At 37.1% G+C, this 25441-nt stretch overlaps 5 protein-coding genes across 5 annotated transcripts; 4 read left to right on the top strand and 1 right to left on the bottom strand.

The window, feature by feature from the left end:
• Positions 1-1196: 1196 nt before the first annotated feature.
• LOC132164171 (ubiquitin-conjugating enzyme E2-17 kDa) lies at positions 1197-2716 on the top strand (the record flags this gene model as incomplete). Its single annotated transcript, XM_059574608.1, is given in 2 exon segments — positions 1197-1301; positions 2309-2716. Coding segments are annotated over 2 exon segments (249 nt in total), but the record flags the coding sequence as incomplete, so codon positions are not given.
• Positions 2717-6347: 3631 nt separating this feature from the next.
• LOC132164185 (pathogenesis-related genes transcriptional activator PTI6-like) lies at positions 6348-8175 on the top strand. Its single transcript, XM_059574623.1, has one exon. It carries the CDS (start codon positions 6845-6847, stop codon positions 7667-7669), a length of 825 nt encoding a protein of 274 aa, XP_059430606.1. The 5' UTR covers positions 6348-6844; the 3' UTR covers positions 7670-8175.
• Positions 8176-11865: 3690 nt separating this feature from the next.
• LOC132162751 (eukaryotic translation initiation factor 2 subunit beta) lies at positions 11866-16074 on the top strand. The gene is made up of 10 exons (XM_059572980.1): positions 11866-11944; positions 12241-12290; positions 12706-12814; positions 12926-12981; positions 13093-13147; positions 13230-13321; positions 14094-14239; positions 14707-14849; positions 15321-15406; positions 15754-16074. Exons 2-10 carry the CDS (start codon positions 12246-12248, stop codon positions 15829-15831), a joined length of 810 nt encoding a protein of 269 aa, XP_059428963.1. The 5' UTR covers positions 11866-11944; positions 12241-12245; the 3' UTR covers positions 15832-16074.
• A 1760-nt stretch (positions 16075-17834) lies between these two features.
• LOC132162752 (methylesterase 17-like) lies at positions 17835-19978 on the bottom strand. The gene is made up of 4 exons (XM_059572981.1): positions 19652-19978; positions 19328-19468; positions 18896-19030; positions 17835-18188 (listed from the first exon to the last, which is right to left on the bottom strand). Exons 1-4 carry the CDS (start codon positions 19889-19891, stop codon positions 17913-17915), a joined length of 792 nt encoding a protein of 263 aa, XP_059428964.1. The 5' UTR covers positions 19892-19978; the 3' UTR covers positions 17835-17912.
• Positions 19979-20178: 200 nt separating this feature from the next.
• LOC132162750 (protein NETWORKED 4A-like) lies at positions 20179-25401 on the top strand. The gene is made up of 4 exons (XM_059572979.1): positions 20179-20356; positions 21833-21907; positions 22395-22506; positions 23196-25401. Exons 2-4 carry the CDS (start codon positions 21875-21877, stop codon positions 24938-24940), a joined length of 1890 nt encoding a protein of 629 aa, XP_059428962.1. The 5' UTR covers positions 20179-20356; positions 21833-21874; the 3' UTR covers positions 24941-25401.
• Positions 25402-25441: the final 40 nt, after the last annotated feature.

The following is a 25441-nucleotide window of genomic DNA, read 5'->3' as shown; positions in this document are numbered from 1 at the left end:
TGATTTCTTCTGCAGGTGCTATTGTATTTGTAAAACCATTAACAGGATGCCTATTAACACCATATCAAATTCACAAAATAGATCATAATATTAATCAGTTTCAGACTTATGGCTTTTTTTAGCTAGTCTTATCTCTATGGTTGTGTCATCTTTTTCCACACATGTATTGGATTGTTCCCAATTTGTGGTTGTGTTGTTCTTAGAACAAAGCCAAACCGATATGAGACTCCACTATTATGTCTATTCACTTTGTAGCCTTGTTCCTCAATTTTTTTGTCTATGTTATGATCAAAGATCTGCTAGTACTTACTTTGAAAGATCTGTGATTTTAAAATTGTAATTTAGCTATTGAAACCTTTATCATTAGTTTAAAACTGAAATTTTGGGTATATTAGTAATTGTAAGAATTCCAGAGAGCATAATCTTGTTGGGAGATCATTAAAATTTTGCAAATGTTTGTGCAGAGTATGAGTCATTAGTTTTGCCTCATTAAATGCATTATGTCTTGTGCATAACTCATGTGCCCAGATTTTGTGTATTTGATATTTTCTATCTAATAGCATACATCTGCTATCATTTTGTAAAACGAATTGAAAGAATGAGGAATAATATGCAGAAGAAATATTTGGTGCTTGGATACATGTGATTATCCTTGATGTCAGCCTGCCGGCGAAGTTGGAGTATTACCTGATTCGTGTAGAGAGGGCACTTTGCACGGGTCCGAGGTTTACCCAAACAAGCTGGGTACTCGAAGTGGCCCCTGCCTTAGAGGGGTTCCTTGTCTTAAAAAAACATGTACACTATAGTTTTTTTGGGTAAAAAGTAAAAATAATGTATTCAAGTCTTCACATATGAGATTGATGATCCAGGGTTTATGTAAATGTTGATATATAGGGTACGCATTTTATAAATTAAACAAAGGTGTTTTGTTGATGTAAAAAGTGTAGATTGTGATGTTTCACTAGAGAAATTGCAGTGTTAACTCTATATGTATATTTAATGTGAAGTGCAGAGTGTAGTATGCTTTCAAACTGGAAGTCACAGTTTTGGCACTTCAATTATCCTTGCATTTTTTTTTTCTTAATCTTAATGGTGCTGACTTTGTGGTAGTTATATTACCATGTCTTGAATTTTTTGGTTATATTGTGTTTGTTATTTTAGAAATCAAGAACACTAACATTATTATATACTTTCAGGTTGCATTTAGGACTAAGGTATTCCACCCAAATATTAACAGCAATGGAAGCATATGTCTGGATATTCTTAAAGAACAGTGGAGCCCAGCACTAACCATTTCCAAGGTTTCATCGAACTATTCCCAATTTTTAATTTTTAGTTTACAGTCACAGGTAGTCTACTATCATTACCAAATAAGTGGTCTGGTTTGATGCTGTTATGCACGATTATATGGCATTTGCTTGAATACCAGCTTACTTGATATCATTTTGCAATATACTTTATTGATTTTCATCAATTTCAAGCAGTGAGATTCATGTCTCACTATGGGAAATCAATCAAATATCAGTTAGAATAAATGCTATCTGTACCTTGGAAGAAAGTTATGATAGTGAAACTTAGTTTATCCCATGTCTTCAACTGTTTCTCATCTCTACAAGGTTGCTGTTTGTTAGTGCATTTTGTGAGCTGATGGTCAAATTGTTACCCAGGTTGGGTTCAGATATGTTGCTTGTGTCCATGGGCTTCATTGAAGCTATCTGTTTTGGACATGTGGATGTGCTTGTCAATTATCTGCTGGTGATAGAAGTCAATATCTTGATGATGCTAATAAAGTTCCTCAAACCACTGACAAGCTTGTATTTGCTGGTGCATAACCAGACTTGTTAATTGCGAACCATGCCTAAATGCAGACTATCTATAGTAATGATTGAACATTGTAAAACTAGGAATTTCTTGAACCTGCAGAACTTACTTGGTGCCTAAAAAGCAGTAAAGCACTGATATAGACTTGAGACACAACTTTGATGCAATATGGATATGGTGAAATGATAATTCTTGAAAAATTTGGATAAAATATACATTTATGAGTTCATCAATAAATTAAATATAGATTTTTTAATTCAAAGATAATAGTTACCTTTCATGTTTAGCTTTCACATATATCATCAAAATATACTAGCTCTACCAATGATCCATTTATACTCAGAATTATTATTGGTTTAGTGTATGATGCAGTTTTGAACCCTTGTGTAGCATCAAATTTTATTTTGATATATACCACTTGAGTTGTCAAGTATTGATAAAAATATATTTTCGTCGAGTTTATTTGTACTTACGCCCCATATTTTAGGTGCTGTTGTCCATATGCTCCCTGTTGACGGACCCCAACCCCGACGATCCGCTTGTCCCTGAAATTGCTCACATGTACAAGACCGACAGAGCTAAGTATGAAGCCACTGCTCGCAGCTGGACACAGAAGTACGCCATGGGATGATGGCGGATGCTCGCGAGCATCTACAAGCATGAGATGATGGTTTCATCTCCTTCAGGTAAAAGAAGGGAAAAGGACTCGATGTTGGCAAGGAACTTTGTTGTCATTTTGTGAATATTATTTGAAGACATTTAGGGGATTGGAAAACTGTAATGTAATGTTTGTTAAGCGAATGCTCTGCTTGTTGTTCTACAACTCATATATGATTGATTCAGAAAATAATTTATGTTTTGTGGGCACGATTCCTACAACACAAATTGCAATTTTTGCTTTGTATTACGAGGATCTGAGTGCAAATGTTTTTTATTTTTTCTGTCAAGGATAGGAATAAGGAAAAGTAGTCAAAATCATATTTTAAAACCATGGAGTGGGTCCATTAATACTCATATATGGATTTCATAAACCGGATGTAAATACTGTCATGTTTCATTGACATGCGACCTTGATATTCTGCCCATGTGATGGATCATGGATCACCTCCAATCAATTAATCAAACAGTAAATTGATGGAGAGGGTACGACCAAAGAAGATATTTTTAGCGGCCTCGAACATTTGATGTGTCATTTTAATCAATAAGCATGTTTTATACGAGCAACAATAATTGCATCAAACAGAAAATCTTTACCAAGGGCAGCCAATCTTTCTAAACGGGTAAGCTTAACTTCTCCAAAAGTTGACATGATATATATCATGCACAACAAATGTTATGAGTTAATAAATTTTATATATTTTATCTATTTTATCTTATAAATTAATTATTAAATTTGTAGACTTATGTATATTTTACATAAATTAATTATGGACCCTATAAATTTAATGGTTGATCTATTTAATTTGTATGAGAATATAAGCCAAATATGCAGAATTTATTGATCCATAACATTTCTCTTTCTGCAAATGCTCATGTGAAGTTTTTTCGCGGATTTATTAAAGTCTCTTAACTGCTCTTACCCTCGTTATCATGGAAAAGGATTTGGAGAAGAACTATTTCATTATTAAAATTTAATGTTGTATCTACCTATGTAGATTATATATGGTGATATTTCTAACATTTAAGGATTGAGATTTTTTGATATTAAGACAACTTAAAAGAGGAGGATTGTCTGGAACCAAGCCTAATGAAGTGGAGGTCATTAAATCTAGTTTCCCTTCCCCCTTTTGTATAAACATGTCAAAAAAAAAAAAAAAAGAATTATAAGGTCTATTTGTTTTGGGCAAGTGGGCCTCACATCTCAATCGGGACAGATAAGTTTAATAGTCACCCTCTCTTAAACTACCTAAAGCCTATTATCTTCAATACCATTAAATGGTAACTTTAAACACATAATTAAATTATTAATCACCCAATGACGAACATTGCTTGGAAAGGAAGCACTAGCAATATGAAAAAACTTCAAAGGCATGTTGGAAATATTTTGTCACTGAGCACACAATTAAATTATCCCTTGGTTGACAAGCAATATTTGAGGCCGTCATTCTCTCCAACTCTAGTACATGACTAACATAATTGCTCCCAATCCCATGCTAATTTTTTGTGGTGGTGGGGGAGAGGGGTCTTTGCCTTTGCGTGTCCTCCAAGCCAAAACCAACCCATCCAATCGCTTTTTCAACGTTTTTTTTTTTTCAATCCATCCTAATTGCCTTTGAGGCCATTAGGATGTAAACCCTTTTTCATTTTGTAATGTTTCTACAATTCTACCTTATAAAATCTCATTTTGGATGACCTCCGGCGACAGGGGCATGTTAGTGAAGGACCCATGCTTGAGTGCGTCTTACCATGTGCCAGAATATCTTCTATAAACAATAATTAATTCTTTCCTCTAATTGACCCCTTTAAACAACTCTTGATTTGATGATTAAATATTTGCCATAGGCAAAGAGTGACCATTTTCCCTCACCTAATTTGCCGGCTCATATATCTCGAAAGGTCTAAAAAATCAAAACAATTAGTGTCAGCGATGTGGTATTGTTGTGTCATTTGACATTGTTTGGCTTGATCACCTCATACCTGACCTACCGATTAGTAATTTGAGAGTACAATCGTAGAGCGCCACACCAGATTTCTTTTTTTTTTTTTTAAACATGTTAACATCAATCTCCCGTAATTTTAGCATGTGATTATTTGCAAAAGTCGTGAAATCTAAGGACCCTAAACAACAAGAAAGGCTCGTATGGACGTTACGACAAATCAAATATAAAAAACACCAAGCACCAGATAAAAAGAAAACTTTCTTCTTTTTCTCTCAGAAGTTATCTTTTTATATTATACACCTTAAAATGTCAATTTCCTTAAAAAAAAAAAAGAAAAAAAAGAAAAAAAAAAGAAGAAGTTGGATTAGTCTTCATTATTATTATTATTATTAATTTTTTTATTTTGTTTCATTAATTGAATGTGTCTTTAATCAAATAAAGGAAAAAAAATAACGATTTGGCTCGTTGGAGCTTTTTGATTCGGATTGTGTAGCTAGCGCTGGGATTAGGCACACGAAGGAAATTAAGGTGCGGGTACGATTATCATACCTCCAAAGTGAGGTGGAGAGGCAATGGCATAAAATCATCGGCATGCTTTGAGACACGAAGACAGTAATTAAGAAACGTCAATTCCATCTCCAACCACGTGTCTGACCAATTTCAAAAGAAAAACTCCGTCCACGTTGTCTACTGTTCTGAATAACAAATTGCGTGGTCGGTTTTGACAATACTTTTCAACCTATATAGATGCTACTTTCTCATCACTGTACTTTCACGAGCTAATTCAGTATCAAAAATTACATGAGACTCTAATAATGTCTCTCTTATTTAACCTCAATTGGAAAACTCACTCGAGTCAAGTCTAATTAAGCTTATTACAAACGATTTTATCTGGTTATAGTAATAATAATTTTACGGTTAGGTGAATTTATAAAATTTTCTTGGAAAACATCAGACAGAGTTGTCGTTTATGTGGTCAAGTTGTTCGTGTAAGATTCTCAACGTAAATTAAGGAACATGTACAGCCGTTCGAACTGGGAAATCGTCCAAGTCACCCACCCACGTCAGGACCAACTTTCCTGAACTACTTTAGCTGCTGTGCCTGAAAATGAAGTCACACCCCCCCCCCCCCCTCTTTTATTTTTTATTTTTTATTTTTTTATTTTCCGAAGGGATCTAAGTCTAATATCTGGTTATTGACGATTAGAGATAAAAATATTCTGCAGTATGATATTGGGAAGTGGGGTTGTTCATGGAATAGACCAGTGAGGAAGAAGCCTTCTGACACGTCAATATAGGCTGCTGGAAACACCTTCCAATTTTCCACTCAGACATGACTCGTGACTCATGACTCATGACCCAGCTCACACCCACAACACCAAAAGGAGAGAAAAGTTATTTATTGTAGTTTAATTATTTAATTATTTCTTCCATCTCATAGTAATGAATAATGATGGTGGTTTTTCTTTGGTGTCTCAAAAATATAGATGAAAAATCTTCAAAGTAAAAGTATTTATTCATTTAATTTTTCATCTTATCTTTAAATTCTCATCCATCTTTTTGAACTGCACTCACATATATTTTCTAAGTTTGAATTTCATCCTTCATGGAAAATAATATATATATATATATTTTTTGTCAATTCATATTTTTTAAATGATTAAGTAATAGAATGAAACAAGGTATATAAGTGCTTGGTAACACGATGTTTTTTTGTTGGTTGAGAAATCATGCGTAGATTACTCGTCAACTTTTTTACTGTAAATATTAAAAAAAAAAAATTGACTAACTTTTAGTAAAGTTTGATATTTTACAGCCCAATCACGACGGTATTTTTCTGGAAAAAGAAAAAAGAAAGAAGGGAAAAACAGAGTCCCGTGCACTATATATACACTTGACCCGCTCAATTTTCCCCTCGTTTTCTTCCTTCTTCCTTCCTTCGGCGTCGAATCTTTTCGCTAGCTCCCCTCCCTCCCATCAATCCCAACACACAAAACCTGCAAGGGGCTTTAACCCGAGTCTCTTTCCCGCCAAAAGCCCGAGGTCTCTCTTTCTTTACCTCTGGTGGGTCGCGTCAATTCTTCCCTCTGTAAATTGTTGTCCATCTGTCTCAGTCTCACTCTCTCTACTCCCGAGTCTTGTAATTATAAGCGTATCCAAAGCCCAGATACTTTCCTTGCTATCTATCTTCGTACAAGGTTTCCCTGCTACCACTCTCTCTTTAGTCTTTTCCCCTTTTTCACTTCCAATTATACATAAGAGGCATAGAATCTCCCCCTTTGTTCTTCATAAAGCTCTTTCCTTTCCTTTGATCGAGAAAAACCCACCTTCACTGGATCACATGCTTTTTCGCTTCCTTTGATGCATCTGAACAAACCCATCTGCTACTGTCCGATCTCCTATCATCTTCTACAAAAAGCACCATGACAAGCCCCGACACAAACAGTTTCCACCATCCCCAATTCGGCAAGTCCGTAAAGTTCTCTCAGCACATAGTAACAACAACTGAGCTCATTCATCAACGGAAACCCACGACTCCCGGCGACTCACAACCAAAGCTCAAGCTTGTGAGGATCATACTCACCGACGGCGATGCCACTGACTCCTCCAGCGACGACGACGAAGAATATTGGTCCGTACGAAGAGTTAAACGGCACGTCAGAGAGATCAGCTTCGAGCAACCGCCATCACTTTCCCCCAAGAAGTCGCTGAGGCAGGAGCCTGCAGCTAAAAAGAGACCGTTGAGATCGCCGGGGTCCGAAGCCAAGCGCCGGAAAAAGTTCAGAGGTGTCCGGCAGAGGCCTTGGGGTCGCTGGGCAGCCGAGATCCGAGACCCGACCCGCCGCAAGCGGGTCTGGCTGGGAACCTTCGACACGGCCGAAGAAGCTGCCTCTATGTATGACAAAGCAGCGGTGAAGCTCAAGGGCCCTAACGCCGTCACAAACTTCCCTAACGCCGTCGCGAACGCCGTTACGACGGAAACGTCGGTGTCGGTCGACGTTGAGAGTCCCAAGGAAAGCTCTGGCATGTCTGACGCAGCTGCCTCCTCGCCCACTTCGGTCCTGCCTTATGACGAATCAACGACGCCGTTCGACGGATTCTGTTACTTGGACGCTGATGTCTTCGGGTTTGATATCGACTTGCCGTTAGGTTTGCCGGATTTTGTTTTGTCTAGAAAGCACTTGGCCCATCAAGAGGAGGAAGAGTTCGGGGAGTTTGACATCGACGATTTCTTAGTGGAACAGTGAGGGAGTGTTTAGTAATACGGTTCCCCACCTATTTCCGAAACAGTGACGTGGCATATTTTGATTAGTTAGTTGGTTGACGGGGGAGTGGACCAAGAGAGTCGGAATTCCTAAAGTGGCCCTCGTTCATTTTGATCTTTATATAGGTAAAAACTACGGAGTGTTTGATATACATAGACAGAGAGTCAGCCGATCCTAGCACTAATACGCCGATTTTGTCTTCTGTTAATGAGCCAATGAGGTTTTGTTATATTGTTATTGGTCTAATTGTAATTATGCCGTATTTTTTAAAAAATAAAATAAAACATAATTGCGAGGTGATAAGTTTGAAGTGCGTGAAGGGTGGGTTTTGAGAGATTTTTAGGCCATTCCTTGGGTTTCACGCCAAAAAAGCGTTGAAAAGTAAATGGGGGGGTTTTATTGTAGCAACTAGCAAGATTAATTATTTAAATTAATAATAGAATATAATAAAATTGGGGTCTATGGATGTTTGGTTTCTGATTAGTAAATGATTTGTTTTTGTTCAATGAATCTTCTTCTTCCCTGTTTGCCGGCCAGTGCTCAACTGGATAGCACACAGGAAAGTGTCAAATGTTAGGCACGTGCTCCTTAAACCCCGCCAAGTCGTCTTGCCCTGAGGTAAGACTTTTGTCGGATATCTTGTGGACTCTTCCAAAGCTTAGATGCTTCCATTTTTTACCTTCTTTGGTAGATGGATGGATGGGTGGGTGTTCTCAGTTCTAAGTTCTTGATTGGATTCTTACATTTTCTTGGCTCTTATCATAATTAATGGATCATTAGTATATCAGAGCAAATTATGGCATATATATATATATATATATATATATATATAGGAACCATAATGGTAGCTTGTATATCTATAACTCGGAAATTACATAAACTTAACATGCGAATACGAATTGTTGATTCGTATATTAGCAACAAGATTAGCACGTTTTTGTTATTTTAAAAAAAAAATTAACAATCGTAGCGACTATTATCCATGTTTTTAAACTTTAAAATATCAAGATGAAAATGGATGAAAGAATACAGTGGTGAGTGGGAGCCCAGAGCCCGCAAAAAGGACGTATAATAATGGAGAGCCCCACCACGCTGGTTCACGCTATCAAGAGAAAACTGAATGAATCTTATAATCCAAAATAAATAAATAAGGAGGGCTAAAGAGGGAAAACCGGAGAAAAAATAAATGGACTACCGGCGGCTTCAAATCAAGAGCGGAAATTTCAAATGGAGGGGGTTGAACTTGGGGGGGTCAAATAAATTTGGAATGACATGGATTTAATAGGTGGAGTGTGATTTGGCGGGACCCGGTTGGTGAACAAACAGATATGAAAGAAACTGTAGCTCAAAAATGGCCACGTACCCACATGACGGGGCCACCCCAGCCTATGAATGACAGCCGCCTTCCACTATCACCATTATCTTAAGAACCCTAAAAGTCTTCCTCCGGCAAATTAACAGGCTAGGGTCCATTATGTTATTTTACATTTATTTATTTTTTGATTTGTTTGTTAATGGGTTTTTCTTAAAAAAAAAAAAAACTAACGAACATACAATATCCAAACACAAAAGCCGTGAATCCAGCAGGAGATTTGGCATTCGTACCGTCTTCCTAAAAGGGTGTGGGAAGAGATATATATGAGAAATTGAGCAGAGTCATCGTAAAACTGTTACGTGGTGGGGTGATGGTGATCGAGAGTGGTGAATGGTGATGAATGATGATAGTGGTGAGGCCCCAGAGCAGTGTTTTCTTTCCGAATTTGTGGCCGCCATCCACTTTAACGATATGCAGGTGATGACAACAATTGAACCAGAAAATAGAGACATATTATTCAATTTTTCCTTTATTTTAATGCACCCTATCCCAGTGAGGTTTGTTTTTGGTCCAAAGCTTGGAAACCAAGCAACTAAATGCAGAGACGTGTCAAACGAAAAGTCTGCCTTATTGCTCTGGTGACGCCACGTGACGACTATCAGATGTATTTTAGACTTTTACCCCCATCTCTTATATATATATTACCATTTATGTTCAATTTAAATGGGACAAATGGGAGAAAAAGTATGGAGTTAGGGTTGGATTATGCAAATCCAACTAAACCACTTATAATAATAGTAAGTAAGAATGTAAGATGGAAGAAGTTTCCTCGAAAGGGATTATGAAAACTTATAAGTGGTTTTCTTCAAAGTGTTTCCTCAAAGTCTTAATAGTAATTAAGGATTATGAAAACTTTTGACTTTTCTTTAGCTTTCTTGCTTCTCTTAACAATTAAATATAAAATAGTCCCTCGCTCCGACGTGTTTGACCAAACAAAGACCACGCGCTACAAGTCTTTGGAAATGGAGTTAATGTGAAAGAGAAATGAAGGAAGAGAATTATAGCGAGAAACATTCTAAAAAGTGGCCAAAAAGGCCAGGTAGAGCCAAATTGGTGGGTGAAAGCAGTTGATAGAGTGAGTAACAACACGTGAAGGCTAATTAGTAGTCCATTAATCAAGGTTCATACAACTATCCCATTTCTTAAACTATTATTTGTTCACTGAAATGATCTCCCCACCACTCTTGTCTAATTGCTTTTTTCCGGCCCATTTAAGTGCAACGAGAGTTAATCAAGTGGTTCATAATTAATATATATACCTCAACTTACGGCCGGGCTGGGCCAATTTCGACCAGACCCGACCCGATTAATTTTTATTTGGTACAATGTGATTAATTAAATTTACTAACAAACAAGCCATTGTATCAAGGACTGATTTATTGTTCAAAGGCGTCTCAATCAAAGGAGTACAAAATTTGAAAGATGAAGAACATATGTGGTGGGAAACAGAATTCATGGTTTTGTAATTTTCTTGATTCCTTCCCCCTCCCCCCCGATGGGTTAATGGGGATGGGACTTTGGGTGTTGGGGGGGTTGCGGGGGACTGAACCTGTCCCTTCAATATCACCCAACAAGTGTCGTCAAGCAGAAGTCTAAGACAAGCAGACATTGACCCCCTTTTTGCCATGTGCACAATACAAAATGATGACCATAATTTCAACCCTTTCTTCTTCTTTAATATTTTGAAGAACAAAATCAAATAAAACATACAAAAATATTATAAGTGATTTGATTGTATTCAAAGAAAAAAAAAAAAATCAAAGCAATAGAGAATACCAAATTGGCGACACACTAGACCTAAACAACACGACAAAGACTTATAAATTGGAAGGAGACTAAAACATAAGAAGAAGTCTCCTCACCAATTGAGTTGTCAAAACATAAAGCAAGAAACTAGTTAAGACTTAAAAACCTCACTTGAGAAAATAACATCTCATAATCATTTTGAAATCCACAAACAAACAAGATTAATTGGAATAACAATTAAGAATTAAATTAATCCTTTTTTTTTTTTTTTTTTTGCTTAAACCTTTGAGATAAGTAATAATTTATTATAAAATCAAAACATGCAATCTTATGTTGAGAGTCTTGAGACCCGACTTCGCTCTATCTCTCCCAATACTACAAGGGTGGTAATGCAAAAACGACAGTCAGAAAAATCAATTGGTTTGAGAGTTCTTTTATGTATAAGAAACTGGTTCTAGCATTTATATTAGCCCCAGCAAATTTTCTTTCATTTTTAGCTAAAAAATTTACTTTTTTTTTTTTCAAAAAAAAAAAAAAAATTGAACTACCCATTTTTTTTCAAATCTCACTCTCTATCTTAGCTATCCACTTTCATTATTCAATTTAATATTATTTATCAAGTATGTCTTATTCTTTTTTATTAAGAAGAGAGAAAATGATAGAACTAAAAAAAAATAAAAATTTAAACATTTGATGAGTGCACAATGCTCACTATATTTGGTAAGCACCCTAATAGCTCACCAAACTTTTTATTAAAGTAGCTAGCCGGATGTGCTTGATTTTCACCCGATTATGCTTCGAGGCAAACTAAAATAACATTTGGCTAGTCGAGTATGAATTCTCTTAAGCTCTCCAATAAGTGACCACAATTTAGCATGGGACTTGCAACTTCTTAGAGGAAGCCCAATAAGGTGCCAGGTCCAAAAATTGTATTCGAAGTCTGGTCCAAAAGATGAGTGGGCCCAAATTCCAAAATTCACCCGCCAGTGTTTCGGGCTGGTGTTGAACGGCCCAAAGGAAGCTTTAAAGGGCATCCAGATGTCATAGCCATAGAACCAGTTGAGCAACGCAAGGCACATTCTTCATCAGGAGCGGAGAGATTAGGGTTTAGCATAGCACAACGCAGGGAAATACTGGTAAACTTTTTCATTTATTTTTTTTCTGTTTTTGATATGTGAATGCCCAGTCGATGTTCGGCAATATTATGATTATCTTTTTAGTTTCATAAATATGTACATATATTGGTGATATTTTTTGTTTTCGATAAATGAATTCCCGGATTTGGATGATACAGTAGGAAATGAGTTCGTCTCAATTTTGTGGCATCTTGAATTATGGGCATTCTGCCTATGTGTTTGTCTCTCTTCCTCCTCCTCCTCCTCCATTTATTTTTGGGTGTAATCCACTAATTCAGGTTTACTTTGCTTTATAGCAATCATGGCAGACGATGTTCCCAATGATGTGAAGGAAGACGTGGCAGATGTAAGTCTGTTCATTTATTTCCACCATTTTGGTTTATGGTATAGGAGTTAGACTATTGGTTAAACAAACTTTTTAGGTGATGAAAGGTGGTGTCTGGTTAGTGCAACTTATAGGATCTTGAACTGATGGAGTATGTAAATTCTGAGACCATGTGTTTTTATGTAATGCTGCTGTTTAGTTGAGATCAAGTTTGTTAATAGTCACATGTCCAAAAAAGTGCCTAAGGATATTTGTACACACCTTATTTGGGAAACCTCTTGTGGGGTTTATTGATATGTTGGAGAAACCCCAAGTTGTTGTCTGCCTTCTCCTTAGACAATAGTGCTGCAGTTGATTGGTAGTTTGTATTGCTAAGTTGTTTTTTTCCTTGGATACTGTGTCAGATTCTATTTCTCAATGAATTGATGGATTGCAGATTGCCCCATTTGATCCTACTAAAAAGAAGAAGAAGAAGAAGGTTGTAATTCAGGATCCTGCTGATGATTCTGTGGAAAAGGTGACTGAGCAGACGGAGAACTTGTCAGGTATCTAAACTGAATGCGTTGATTTTTTGATGTGGTGTTTTCTTTAATCTCATGTAGCTATGCCATTACGTGCATGCATAGCAAGAGGCTTACTATTTTTCTCACTTGCAGTTTCTGATGGACTTGAAAGTACTTTCTCTGGTCTGAAAAAGAAGAAAAAGAAGGCAGTAAGTAGTCATGATATCTACAATTAATCAAATATGAATGTGTCTGAGATTGTGTGTATGTGTGTATTTATATGTTGTCATCAGCAATAACTTTTGATGGTGTGATTGTAGGTTGACACCAGTTCCTTGAACGAAGAGAGTGGAGAAGTGGGGGAAGATTTAGATGGTAATATGTTGCATGTGTGATTTTTTAATTTTCTTTGAACAGTGCATTAGAACTGTAGAGATTTATGTTCTCTCCCTTTCAGATCATGCTGGTGTAGATGAAGAAGGAGAAGGAACTGTGCCACAGTCACGTTTTCCTTGGGAAGGAAGTGACCGTGATTATGAATATGAGGAGGTAAATTATTTGCTTGAGCTCCCTTTTGAAGTTCAGATTATTCTTAGTTATATTCTGATTGTTATATGCAGTGAATGTTTCATTTATTTTATTTGTTAATTTTATAGATGCCTCAATGATATAAGGGCATATTTTCCCCATCAGACTATTTTAAATCATTATTTGTTTTTGAGGTTTGTACTTGGGATTTATATCACATGCTTACCTTGTGTTGGGTAGAAGCAGGGTGTAAGGAGCTCTGTATCTTCTTAGTTTTTGTCGGTGGCACATCAGAATATCTTGCCACTAGTTTATGGATGATTTGAGATGTCACTTGTGTCCTTAGGACTGCCGTAACCCAATGGTACTGAAGTTTTGTTATGGCATGTCTGTCTTCTGGTTGCCACCTTTTGGACTCAGCCTGCTGTTGCTTGAGAAAACTCTATTTATTGAAGCTAAAAGTCTCTTACTACTATTCTTTTCATTTTTCCATAGGGGTTGCTTTGCTCTCCTATCACAAGAAGGCGCCACCAGTTTTTCGGTTTTATATCTATTTGCTCTAATGCTACCAATGCTTACATTTATCACAACTATGGTTGTTGTCACCCCAGACACTGTAGATCTAGAAGATGAAAGGGTCTGTTTAGCAGGATGTGTATGAATCAGTAATTCATCTCAGCCTACTGATATGTGATAATTGTCTCTCCACTAGCTTGCAGATGATGTTGAGTCCATGTTTCGTACTATCATGTGTGTTGTTAGTAATGATTTTTTTATCTGATATTGTCTGCAGCTTCTTGGTAGGGTGTTTAACATTCTTCGGGAGAATAATCCAGAGCTGGCAGGAGATAGGCGTAGGACTGTTATGAGGCCTCCACAAGTTCTTCGTGAGGGCACAAAGAAAACTGTTTTTGTGAACTTCATGGATCTCTGCAAGACGTATGCTCTTTTCTTCTGCTCTTTATGCTCATTTTTTCTCCCTATATTGTGAACTCTTAATAACTTGTTACAGATTTTCCACATTTTTTTTGAATTGTATGCTTCTTGTTGATTGCATTCAAAGCTTTACCTTATACATTTTCCTAATGATATCTTTAATTCTGTTTTCATTAATGTTTATTTTTGTGTGCCATTGTATTTGAAGGTTATGTTCTGGAAAAAGACCCTACTGTAATTTCTATGTATATATTTTTTACTGTGCCAAGCATGCATAATAACTATTTTTTGGTTATTTTAGTTTATTTTTCTGGTGATAATAATTGCTTTACCTAGATTTGGGTTTGAGTTTATCAACTGAGATATTCTTTAGTAGTGTACTAGTGTTGTTTCCTAATGCTTTTTTTTTTTTTTTTTTAATAAATAATTTTGACTTTTAACTCTCTGCATTTTTCCTTTTAAAAAAAAAGGATGCATCGGCAGCCAGACCATGTGATGGCATTCTTGCTGGCTGAACTGGGGACAAGTGGGTCACTTGATGGGCAGCAAAGACTAGTCGTGAAAGGAAGATTTGCGCCTAAGAATTTTGAAGGAATCCTGCGCCGTTATATTAGTAAGTATCTTGTTTAATTTTCTCTGTTATAAACAGTTGATGTAACCGTTAATTGAAACTGGAAAGTATTCCTTTTGCTGCCTACTAGGTTGGTATTTTATGTGGATTGCAATGAGTCTAAAAAAAATGAGTTGATCTAGTTTGGCCTTTATGCATCAGCTTGTTGTGTTCCATGGAAACAGGCACTCACTCCTCCCATCTTTTCTTGACGAAAGGGGAAGGATCTGTATGTCAGGCAATACCATTCTTTTCTGGAAATTGCCAGTACTTTGGTTTTGTGTGGGAGCACTTGAAATGATTTGGTTTAACTGAGTGCTTTTAGTTTATGACCTCAACCAATATCCTTTGTCTAAATGCTGAGCAGCTTGGGCTAGCTGTTGAATATTTTGTGGTTGAGTGCTTCATGTGATGCTCCTCTTGACTATTGTATATACTGATTGAATTCTTGTTGATGGCTATTCATCTTTTCAGACGAGTATGTCATTTGCATTGGGTGCAAAAGTCCAGACACTATACTTTCGAAGGAGAATCGTCTCTTCTTTCTCCGATGTGAGAAGGTAACTTTTTATACATTTGTTCTCCACCCGCAGACATGGCTTACTACTCACTGATGGCATTAATTTAACTATTTGACAACTATAGTTGTCTCTGTTTTTTATTGTTATGATTATTTTGTAGAAGTGAAGAAGACTCTTACCTTTTATTTTCTTACTACCAACTACTTTTATGTGGAGGCTTTTAGAAAAGCACATAAACTGTTAAATTTAAGATTGTGTTGGCTTCTATCACGCTTGTGGGGGGTTTTGATTTATTTTTTTCGGGGTTTTTTTTTTTTTTTTTTTTTCCTCTAAAGACTATATTATACTCTTATTTATTTTCTTCTTTTGATCTTTTTATTTTGCAGTGTGGTTCTGGACGATCAGTTGCTCCAATTAAAGCTGGTTTTGTTGCTCGTGTTGGCCGTAGGACTGCAGGAACATGATCTGCCCTGCTGCCCTTTTTCTAGCTAGCGACACATGGTTGAGTTGTTCGTGAACAATGAGTTTTGAGTTTGTGTCTATTTACCAATCTACCCTTGTTTTAAGTAGAAGTCAATAATTGTATCTTTTTGTTATTTTACTGCTTGATAATATAGTTCTACCATTTATGGTTTGAATGTTTTGCTTGGATTCTGGAGACTGCAACCCTTTCACATGATAATTTTATGCCGCCCTCTTTCTCTCTCTCTCTCTCTCCCATGCATGTGCCATTGGGTTCTCTTACCTCATTTCTTTGCAATGAATCAATTTCTTTTTGCCAATTGCATCGATGTACACCTATGGGATATTGAGTGACAATTCCCAATTTACTTATAGTGGTCTCAATGGTTATGCTGTTTAAAGTTGTATGCCAATATGGTTGAGCTTGGGCAATGATATAGTTGGTCAGCTTTTTATGAATCATTTGAAATAAAATATGTTATGTTCTATTGAGACATGATAAAAGTTCTTTCGAATGCTGATAAACTAATTTTCATATTGCTCATATTATTGGATTACAAATATCCTTGTTTGGAAGCAGAATTTATTTCTTCAGTAAATACACCCCTGCTGCCCCTCATATAGTGGAGTTCTACAGGTTGAAGATGGCTATGAAGACTAATGTTGAAATAAATGACATGTATGCTTTCTAGTACTCCTTTTTTGTACTGGTGTAATTAAGCGTAGAAAAAGCTGCAGTTGAAGCACCCAAGTATTTCTCAGAGTATGTCGATTGAAAAAAAATCATAGCATGACAAGAAAACCAACAAAACCAAAACCAAAACCAAAACTCAAGTTGGAAGAGGAAGAGCACATGAAATTGTACCTTGAGATTTAGCGCATCCGTTGATAATGGTTTCATTGAGGACCTTTACAGTGGCATTATTTGCAAACCAAAAGTCTCTTTTCACATCATAGATGCATTTGAGCACAGCAAGGGTGTGGTCGCGGCACCCTTCTGGCTTGCAATACGCTTCCACCTCGCTCGCAAGAACGTTGACCACCCCTTTTTCTTTCAGAACGTCCTTGTCTGAACATTGCTGGGATATCTAATTAAACACAATCACACCAACAACAAAAAAAAAAAAAAAAAAATTGAGCTTGAACTTTAAAATGAATATTCTAGCTTTGAAAGTTTGCAAATTGTATTAAAAATGTGCTAGTTATACTTGGAAGTGACTGAACATGTAAGAGATGGCTTACATTCCACAAGCAGTAGTAAGCGCTTCTCCACCCCTGAATTGGGCCTAGATTAACATTTGCTCGGGGGTTTGTTTTATCTGAAAGCAGACAGCCAGTACAAAGTCATTAGCCCTTGTTCACAAACTATCCATTATATAACACAAACATGGCTTCCTCTGCTCCAAATTGTAAAAATGAAATTGAAAGAGGGAAGTTACTTTCAGAAGCTTTGGCGTTGCCAATTAGGAGGAAAATCCCCAGAAAGAAGCAAAGAAACCCGGCCCTGCCACAAATGCTCCTGTAATCCTCCATCCCTTGGGAGAAATCGTCTCTGCCTACTGAAATTTTTTCTTGTTAAACTTGAGAGAAGATTCTTGCACTGAAGCACTTGCAACAACCTTGATGGGTTTTTATAGATGGCTATAATAATAATACGAGGATAAGTAACAAAGGATAGGGGCTTAGAAATAAGGAATTTTTTTTGTTGCTTTTTCAGTATATCCTGAGAATATATGGAGCAATTTTATGACAAAACCGAGAACAAGAAGACACAGACAGAGACACAAAAGTGTACTTTGGCAGACATACTGAAACAGCTAGTTTTGGACATTACGGTCGGATATTAAGAGGTGAGCATTGTGATTGCATCGCCTTGTTGTGCAGCTAGTTTTGGACATTTGTGTGTTTTCCCACCTTTCAACCCAACGCGGTTGAACTGGTCGAAAAGGCTGGGGTTTGTGGATCATTCTATTTATTGGTTGATTGAGATTTGAGATCCTTAAAATTAAATAAGAAAATCGTCTGGCATTATAGAGTGATGCTCATACATTCCAATGGGTCAGAAAATGTGAAAAAAGCAAATTTAAATACATTCGACGGAAGCTGCTGCTTCAAGCAGAAAGCCAAAGAGCAAAGATGGGGTGGAGAAAAAGGGGCTGTGATCGCTCTCTAAAACAAAGACTTTGAATGGCGGCCACCTTTTGATCATCGCATCTTGTTGCTCAAGCTTCAAAACTCGATCATGCATTGTCTTGATGTATACACGCGGCACTCTGTCAGCATCTGGTCCTCCTACTAAACGATCTCTGAATGGTCTCATTGGTGCTGGTCGAATCAGCATTGATGCTAAGATGGCGTCCTGTTCTCTTACAGTAATAGATTTCATGAGACACAAATTTACCTTTCCAAGAGTTTCACCCATTGGAAGGGGACACTACTACAATTATAAAAGAGAAATGTTAGGAATACTCCCACATTTATACCCATAAGCTTACTCCCTTAATTATGTGACATAAATTTCTGTTATAATATTTTATATTATTTTTTAGGGTTTACTGTCTTTTCTATTTGGATTTATTCCCTGCCTTAATTAATCTAGGATTTTTTGCTTATCACTCATAGCTTCTTTATAAATAGAGGTCTCTGTAATCCTTACATCCTTTTGCTCTCTCTTTTCTCTCTCTACTTCTTCCGCTGTCCAATATATTTAACAATTTCAAAGAGTCCTGTGCCAATCAACTATTCCTTCCCGCATATCTCTCTTTGTGTGTACCCTAAACCTTAAAGCCTATTCGCTTAACGTGGAACTGTCACATTATGGTGTAAATGTGGAAGTACTCCTAGCTAGATTTCTCTTCTCCCACACTATATAATATAGCACGTTTATATAGTTAGTGGTCTATATATATATATATATATATATATATATATGCATGTAACTGCGTTTGGCGCATGAGAGCATCAAAAGCTACCTACTTTTTACCATCACTTAATATTAAGGGAGGAGGGTTGGGGAGAATGTAAAAGCTATATAGGAGCTTATAATAAACAGGAAAAATTGATTACCTCTTTAGGGCTCATATTATACAGTATTTGGCGTTGAAACTGCTCCTTTATTTTGACACTTGTAGGAGGCTCATCAGGGCCCATCCCATATTCTATCTCACTAACATTCCCAAAACTAGATAAATCTGGCTGACCCTGCATATATTAATACAAATTAATGGAAAATAGTTAGCCATCTCGATCTGCTTTAACTTTACATTTTTTTCTTAAAGCTTAACTTGAAACTGGCTGATTCTAGATCAACTGATGAATGAAAAGCATCCATTAATTAATTGTCTCATCATGGGGGTGGGGCAAGCGCGCAGCAAGCTTACTTAGTTGAAAATATAAGAAAAATGGTTAAAGTAGTTATAATTGCCAATATTGTAACGTACATGTATAAGAGTAAGAAGAAGAAGAAGAAGAAGAAGAAGAAGAAGAAGAAATGTTTACATCTTTGCGATCTTGATCCGTGGAGAAACCATGCTTCAACATGTTGGCTGCAACGTAGATGGCCATGTGAATTTTGTGAGGGAACCTGTGTATTGCGTCCGTCAGGCTCACACCTCCCGAACTATGTCCCACCAATATTACCTAAATATATTGCAACCAAACACCTCTTTATCAATCTATCTCTATTTCTTTCTACTGTTTGCTGTCACAAAATTAATTTCTATGGAGCCTGCCAACCTGCCTGCCTAATCGGTCAGCAAACGCACGGTCCTAAACTTATTATTACTAGCAATTCGGAACAGGCTACATGCATTATGTATGTACCTTTTGATTTTGTGGCAAGTTGGATAAGAAGGTAGCAAGAGGTTGATGATAGTCTTCCAAAGAGAAGATGGTATTGGGATCTGATGGATCAATTCCTGCGCCTTTAAGATCCAGGCACGTCATCTGGTGCCCTGACGTCTCCATTAAAGACCGGATCTTGTACCAGCACCACGCCCCATGCCCTGCGCCGTGGACTACAACGAACTGCGCCCTCACATTACCGCTCGGTGTTCCACTCATTTTTTTTGGCCTCAAAAAACGGTTGGTTGTCCGATCCCCTCTCAAGTCTTAGGAGATCAGGACCTACGTACCTACTTCACTATCTGCTATTCATTCTGACCAGAGAAAGGGTGGGGGCAATATGGTAATCACGATGTGTTTATTTTATGAATGTGAACAAGTATTTCCGTGTCGAATAAGTTAAATTAATGCCCTGTATGCAAAATTCAAAAACTAATAAATAAATAAATAAAGAGAGTTTTGACTTTGTTGAGCCGATGGGAGAAAGCCAGATTGAAAACCACGTGTTTCCCACCTCAGGCCTCTCCAGTCGTCAGTCTCCTACATTCTTCTACACACCTCTCTCTCTCTCTCTCTCTCTCTCTCTCTCGCGACCTTCTCTTATTAGATTTAGATCCATCACTCGGCCCTGCTCTGCTCTGCAACAATAACAGAAGCTCCTTCCCACGTTCAATCCCTTTCGCGGTAAATTAACCTTCTTCCTTCCTTCTTCTCTGAAATATATTTCATGTTTCTGCCAAATTGCCTTGCTTTCTTTCTTTTATCCCATCTTAATTCCCTTCTTCAAGTTTGCTGATTTTCTGTTCAACGTAGAGTTTGTATTATTTGCTCTTGTTTTTTGAATTAATTTTTCATTTCTGTCGCTACCAATCATGCTTTACTTCCTCCTCCGTTCTATTCCTATTGCTTTTCAAGAAAATCTAATCTTCTTCTTCTTCTTCTTCTCAAAATCCTTCTTTTCCGATAAACACTCAAAAAGTTCTTGGGCCGGCATTTGTAATATTTGTGATTTAATATGGTATTTTCCAAATTTTATGTATATATATATATATATATTTTTGTTTGCTTAATAGTTAATACTAGTATTAAATAAATAAATTGGCCTGCAATTTAATCAAAACGCGTGGGCATTAGCTGGCCGTCTTGTAACTCTCATTCGGACAGTTGTGTTGTGTGCGTTTGGTCTGAATTCCGAGGACTGCTTCGAAATCCTCGCGCTTTGGCTGCGTGTGAATCCCACGCTCCATCTAGAATATTGTGCCCGCCTTTTTATTATTATTTTTCCTTCTTCTTAATATCGGTTATTCAAAGCATGCGGGAACCAACCACCAAACTATCAACCTGAGCTGTAGGTTGAATATGGGCCTTTGGGCCCCCATGACGCTGGTAGTTAACCCGAATAGATTTAACACAATATTCCAGTTACCCAGTAGGGCAGTACCATTTAAAACAACTTTAGTGATGGGATTTGATTTTTTTTAATTGCACAAAATGGGCCCTGCGTGGCCTTTTTCAGTCCCTTTGATATTTTTATCACTTTTTTTTTTTTCTTCCTAATGATCCCTTTATTATTTATTGTTACTATCATTCAAAACAGAATTATGAGTCTTTTTAGTATTACAATATGATAAAAAGTAGTAATCATAGATATATTAACAATTAGTGAAGTGAAATAATCTGTGTCTTATATTTGTACGGTAAATATATATAAGTCAAAAAAGGATATTGATGATGTTTCTGTGTAAAGAGGAATCCAATTCACATTTTTCTCTTTGTTATCGTTCATATTGCAGGCATTCTCACTGTTACGTTATTCTAATTGTATAACGGTCTTAGAGCAGTCTACTAAATAGCACTGCTCTAAATAGGATTATGCAATAGCCTAATGACAATTCATCTACCACATCTAGTTAGTCCATCATTTAGTAGACAGTTTTTGTAAGTCCTTAATAAATATAGAATCTTCGAAAAATAGTATTAGGATTGTTCATTTTTTATTGGTAACTCTTTACATTTTCCAGAATTATTATACCATTCATGACTCGGAAATGTTATTGATTTAATTAGTAATGCTATGAGTTGGACTTTTTATAAGTTTTAATTAATATAGCTTGGTGGCATGTAACATTTCTAAGCTGATTTCTTTCATATTCAATTCAGGTTAATTTACATCAGTAACCCCAATTTTCACCAACTTAGCAAATGGCTAGTTCTTCCACAGTAACTGAATCTCTGGTAAACACCTTCCTCGCTTTGCAGTTTTATTTTTCTCCACTCTGGGATAACTGAAAATTTTGTGTTTCATTTAAACCAAGTCTGATTTAATCCTTGTGTCTTTGTGAAACTTTGAATAAGTTTATATATTTTGTAAGATATTTGAGGAATCCCTTTTTTTTTTTTTTTATCTGCTTTTAGTTCTCTTCATCCTATCCTACCTAATTATGAGACTATCTCCAAAGCACAGTACTATTGGTTATCAAACGTCACAAAGTGCTTCATTATTATGCAATGACAATTTCCATGTAATATGTTGATCAAAATAAAGATGTTGAGTAGGAACAACATGCCATTAAGAAGGAATAAGATCTGACGTGCATCTTGAAGGCAGCACCATGGGTTCTGATACACAACCCAAAAAAAAAGGATCTATTCAGTAGAATGTTTGAACATCACTTGGCTGTTTCATGTGTCCAGCATAGTAATTGTTTGGTTTTTATTTCAGGTTCACTCCCATAAGCAAATGAAGAGAACAGAATCAAGAAAGTCTCATTCATGGTGGTGGGATAGTTATGTTAGTCCAAAAAACTCCAAGTGGCTTGCAGAGAATCTTGAGGGTGAGCACTGTAGTTGCATTAGTCTTTTTGGTTTTAATCCTCCACTCTTCTTTATGAATAACTGCCACATGTTAAAAAGGATAGCAATAGCTATTTTGGGTCATAATTTTTTAGGTACATAGCTTATTAGAGAAAAGACAAAAAGATCGTTAACTCAATTTGATATCAATGACCAAGTCATAACATTATATTTAGGACTAGGTCTATTGGTTATCCTATTTTTATGGTATTCACCCAAATAAAATGTACATGGGTTCTTATCTGGTAACTTTTTACTATATTTGCCTGATGCTATTTTGTTCCCATTTTTTATGCTGTTTTGTTCCCATTTTCACCATTTATTCCTTGTCTGCATGAACACAAACTAAAGATCTTGTTGAGAAACTTCTTTTGTTCCGTTTGAACACATTTATTGTTTCAAATGTGGGGACCGAGCTTCATTTATATCAGCATAAATACTTAGTTTTACGTTCTAGGAAGAACTAGTTCAAAATGGGTAAGGTGCATAATGGTCGGACACTATTAGACTCTTCTTTTCTCCTTAACCTACTGATGTAGGTATTCCTCAATTCCATCTGCCTTAGGTTTTCGAACCAGGCATCATATGAATCACCAAAAGTGTTAAAAGATGTAATTGTTTTATACCAAAATGCCGAAAAAGAAGATAACAAAACGATCCTTGACCTCAGAGATGGACCAGAGCATCAAGCGCATGTTGAAGCTTATTGAAGAGGATGGAGATTCATTTGCCAAAAAGGCTGAGATGTATTATCAAAAGAGGCCTGAATTGGTCTCTCATGTTGAGAAGTTTTACCGTATGTACCGGTCACTGGCTGAGCGTTACGATCATGTGACAGGAGAATTACGGAAGAATGTTCCCTCAGAGCTCCAATCCCCAGGCTCAGGCATTTCTGACCTTGGATTGGAACTGCCCTTTACTCCTGATCTTAGGTTGAGTCGTCGTAAATCTAGCAGCCGAGCTGCTGGTTTTGATGTCTTCCTTGGCTCTGGTGGAAACAGCTCTGATATTTACCAGAAAGAGGGAGATGAATCATCCACATTGACGGATTCTGAGCCAGAGTCTGATGATTCTTCAGTCAACAATTACTCAGTTCTATTAGGGAACGGTGGTGATCAAGGACTGAACAGGAAGATGATTGACTTGGAGATTGAGCTCCGTGAAGTGAAAGAGAAGCTCCAGATGCAACAGGAGGAGAATTCAGATGGTTCATTGAAAGGAGCGAAAAATGAAATTCCTGAAGATCTCCTTTCTAGAATTGCACGATATGAACAAGAGCTGAGGATTGCAAATGAAAAGATTTTCCTTTCAGAAGAAGAGATCACTAGGCTTAAGATTGAGATCCAAAGATATAAGGCGTCGGAATTTGGTAATGATTTCCAGTATGAGCTGGGATCATCAACACAGGAAGATGTCAAGACACGAGAGGCTGAGCTGGACTTGGAGATAAATCAGGCATTGGAGGTTCAAGAAAGGGTTGGGGAGTCAGAAGCAGAAGTTCTAGACTGGGATGGCAAGATTAAAGCACTGGTGGAAGAGCTGAAAATCAACAAAGAAAAGCTTCAGGACTCGGAGAAAGAAATTGCTTGTTTGAAGCATGAACTTGAGAACAGTAAATCTGAAATCGCCAGCCGTTCGCAGGCTCAGCTTGAACTGGCTCATAAAGAAATTGCTACTTGGAAAACAAAACTCAACACAGAGAAAAGAGAGGTCTCTAAGCTGCAGGAAAGAATTGCAAGGTTGAAAGCTAGTTTATCAGACCGGGATCACGAGGTCAGGGATTTGAAAATAGAAGTATCGGATGCTGAGCAGAAGATATTTCCTGAAAAAGCACAGTTAAAGTCCGAAATGTTTAAATTGTTGGAGGGACGGACTCGTCTGGAGGAGCAGCTCAGAGAATGGGAATGTCGTGCTCGTTTGCTGGAGGAGGAGATCAGAAAGGTCAAGGCTGAAAAGACAGATATAGAGGAGAGACTTACTGGTGAAATTGAGCACTTGAAGGCAGACATTGTTGATAGTGGTGATCGTATAGAAAACTTGAATAAAAGTCTTGATGCTTTAAAAGTAGATAGAGATGAACTCAATGCAAAAGTTCTCACACTCACAGCAGAGGTCAGTCATAGGGATGATCAGATTGACCAAATGGATAAGCATCTGCAGCAATTAGACGTCGAACATGCAGAGCTGATCACTGGAACGGACGGTGCACGTAAATTGGTGGAGGAGCTGAGATCAAGTGCCAAAGAACTGGAGGAGGAAGTTGAGAGACAAAGAGTTGTCATCTTGGAAGGAGCAGAAGAGAAACGAGAGGCTATAAGGCAGCTGTGTTTTTCTCTTGAGCATTATAGGAATGGGTATCATATGCTTCGACAAGCTTTCATAGAGCACAAGCGACTTCCAGTTTTGGCATCGTAAGTTAAATATGTAATGTGTTATGAATGCTACAACGATACTACAGTTTTTATTACAAATTGGCGGGGTAGTTCATAATTTGTGAAATGATTATGAACTATCACATCAATTTGTGAGAAGGTTGTACCCGAGCATATTCGAGTGAGTGTTGTATATATCCGCTTTGGTTTCTTTTGGCACTTGCCTAATTTTTCTGGGTTTGGAAGTACCCAGGTCTTATGATGGACCATGATCTCATGGTTCTAATAGTTCTTCAGTTTATGTGCTATACATGTAATGCAGGAGTAACCCATTTTTTGGGACAATTCGAGTGGCTGAAAATTCCACTGGCGGATGTGGAGTTTGGTTTGAATTCCAGTTTTGTTCTGAATTACTCGAGGTTGAGTTATGATGTCTTTCGATTTGTAAACGTTTTCTACCTCTTTATTAAGATATATATAATATAAAATACTCCATTGTAACCAGCTCTCTCTCTCTCTCTCTCTTTGTTTTTGGTTGTATAAA

The sequence above is a fragment of the Corylus avellana genome, chromosome ca10, assembly GCF_901000735.1.
Source record: "Corylus avellana chromosome ca10, CavTom2PMs-1.0".
In the NCBI taxonomy this organism is placed as follows: domain Eukaryota; kingdom Viridiplantae; phylum Streptophyta; class Magnoliopsida; order Fagales; family Betulaceae; genus Corylus; species Corylus avellana.
Note: the sequence above shows the minus strand (reverse complement) of the source record. Positions and strands in the feature narration are given on the sequence as shown.

Excerpts from the sequence above, each read along its gene's own strand:
- LOC132162752 (XM_059572981.1), bottom strand. The coding sequence starts at position 19,891 with ATGAGTGGAACACCGAGCGGTAATGTGAGGGCGCAGTTCGTTGTAGTC. Across the intron at positions 19,469-19,651 it reads ACTTGCCACAAAATCAAAAG|GTAATATTGGTGGGACATAG; the intron begins GTACATACATAA and ends CAATATATTTAG. Across the intron at positions 18,189-18,895 it reads ATAATATGAGCCCTAAAGAG|GACGCCATCTTAGCATCAAT; the intron begins GTAATCAATTTT and ends GTAAGAGAACAG.
- LOC132162750 (XM_059572979.1), top strand. The coding sequence starts at position 21,875 with ATGGCTAGTTCTTCCACAGTAACTGAATCTCTG. Across the intron at positions 21,908-22,394 it reads CCACAGTAACTGAATCTCTG|GTTCACTCCCATAAGCAAAT; the intron begins GTAAACACCTTC and ends TTTTTATTTCAG. Across the intron at positions 22,507-23,195 it reads GCTTGCAGAGAATCTTGAGG|AGATGGACCAGAGCATCAAG; the intron begins GTGAGCACTGTA and ends CCTTGACCTCAG.
- LOC132164185 (XM_059574623.1), top strand. The coding sequence starts at position 6,845 with ATGACAAGCCCCGACACAAACAGTTTCCACCATCCCCAATTCGGCAAG.
- LOC132162751 (XM_059572980.1), top strand. The coding sequence starts at position 12,246 with ATGGCAGACGATGTTCCCAATGATGTGAAGGAAGACGTGGCAGAT. Across the intron at positions 12,291-12,705 it reads TGAAGGAAGACGTGGCAGAT|ATTGCCCCATTTGATCCTAC; the intron begins GTAAGTCTGTTC and ends GATGGATTGCAG. Across the intron at positions 13,148-13,229 it reads AGTGGGGGAAGATTTAGATG|ATCATGCTGGTGTAGATGAA; the intron begins GTAATATGTTGC and ends TCTCCCTTTCAG.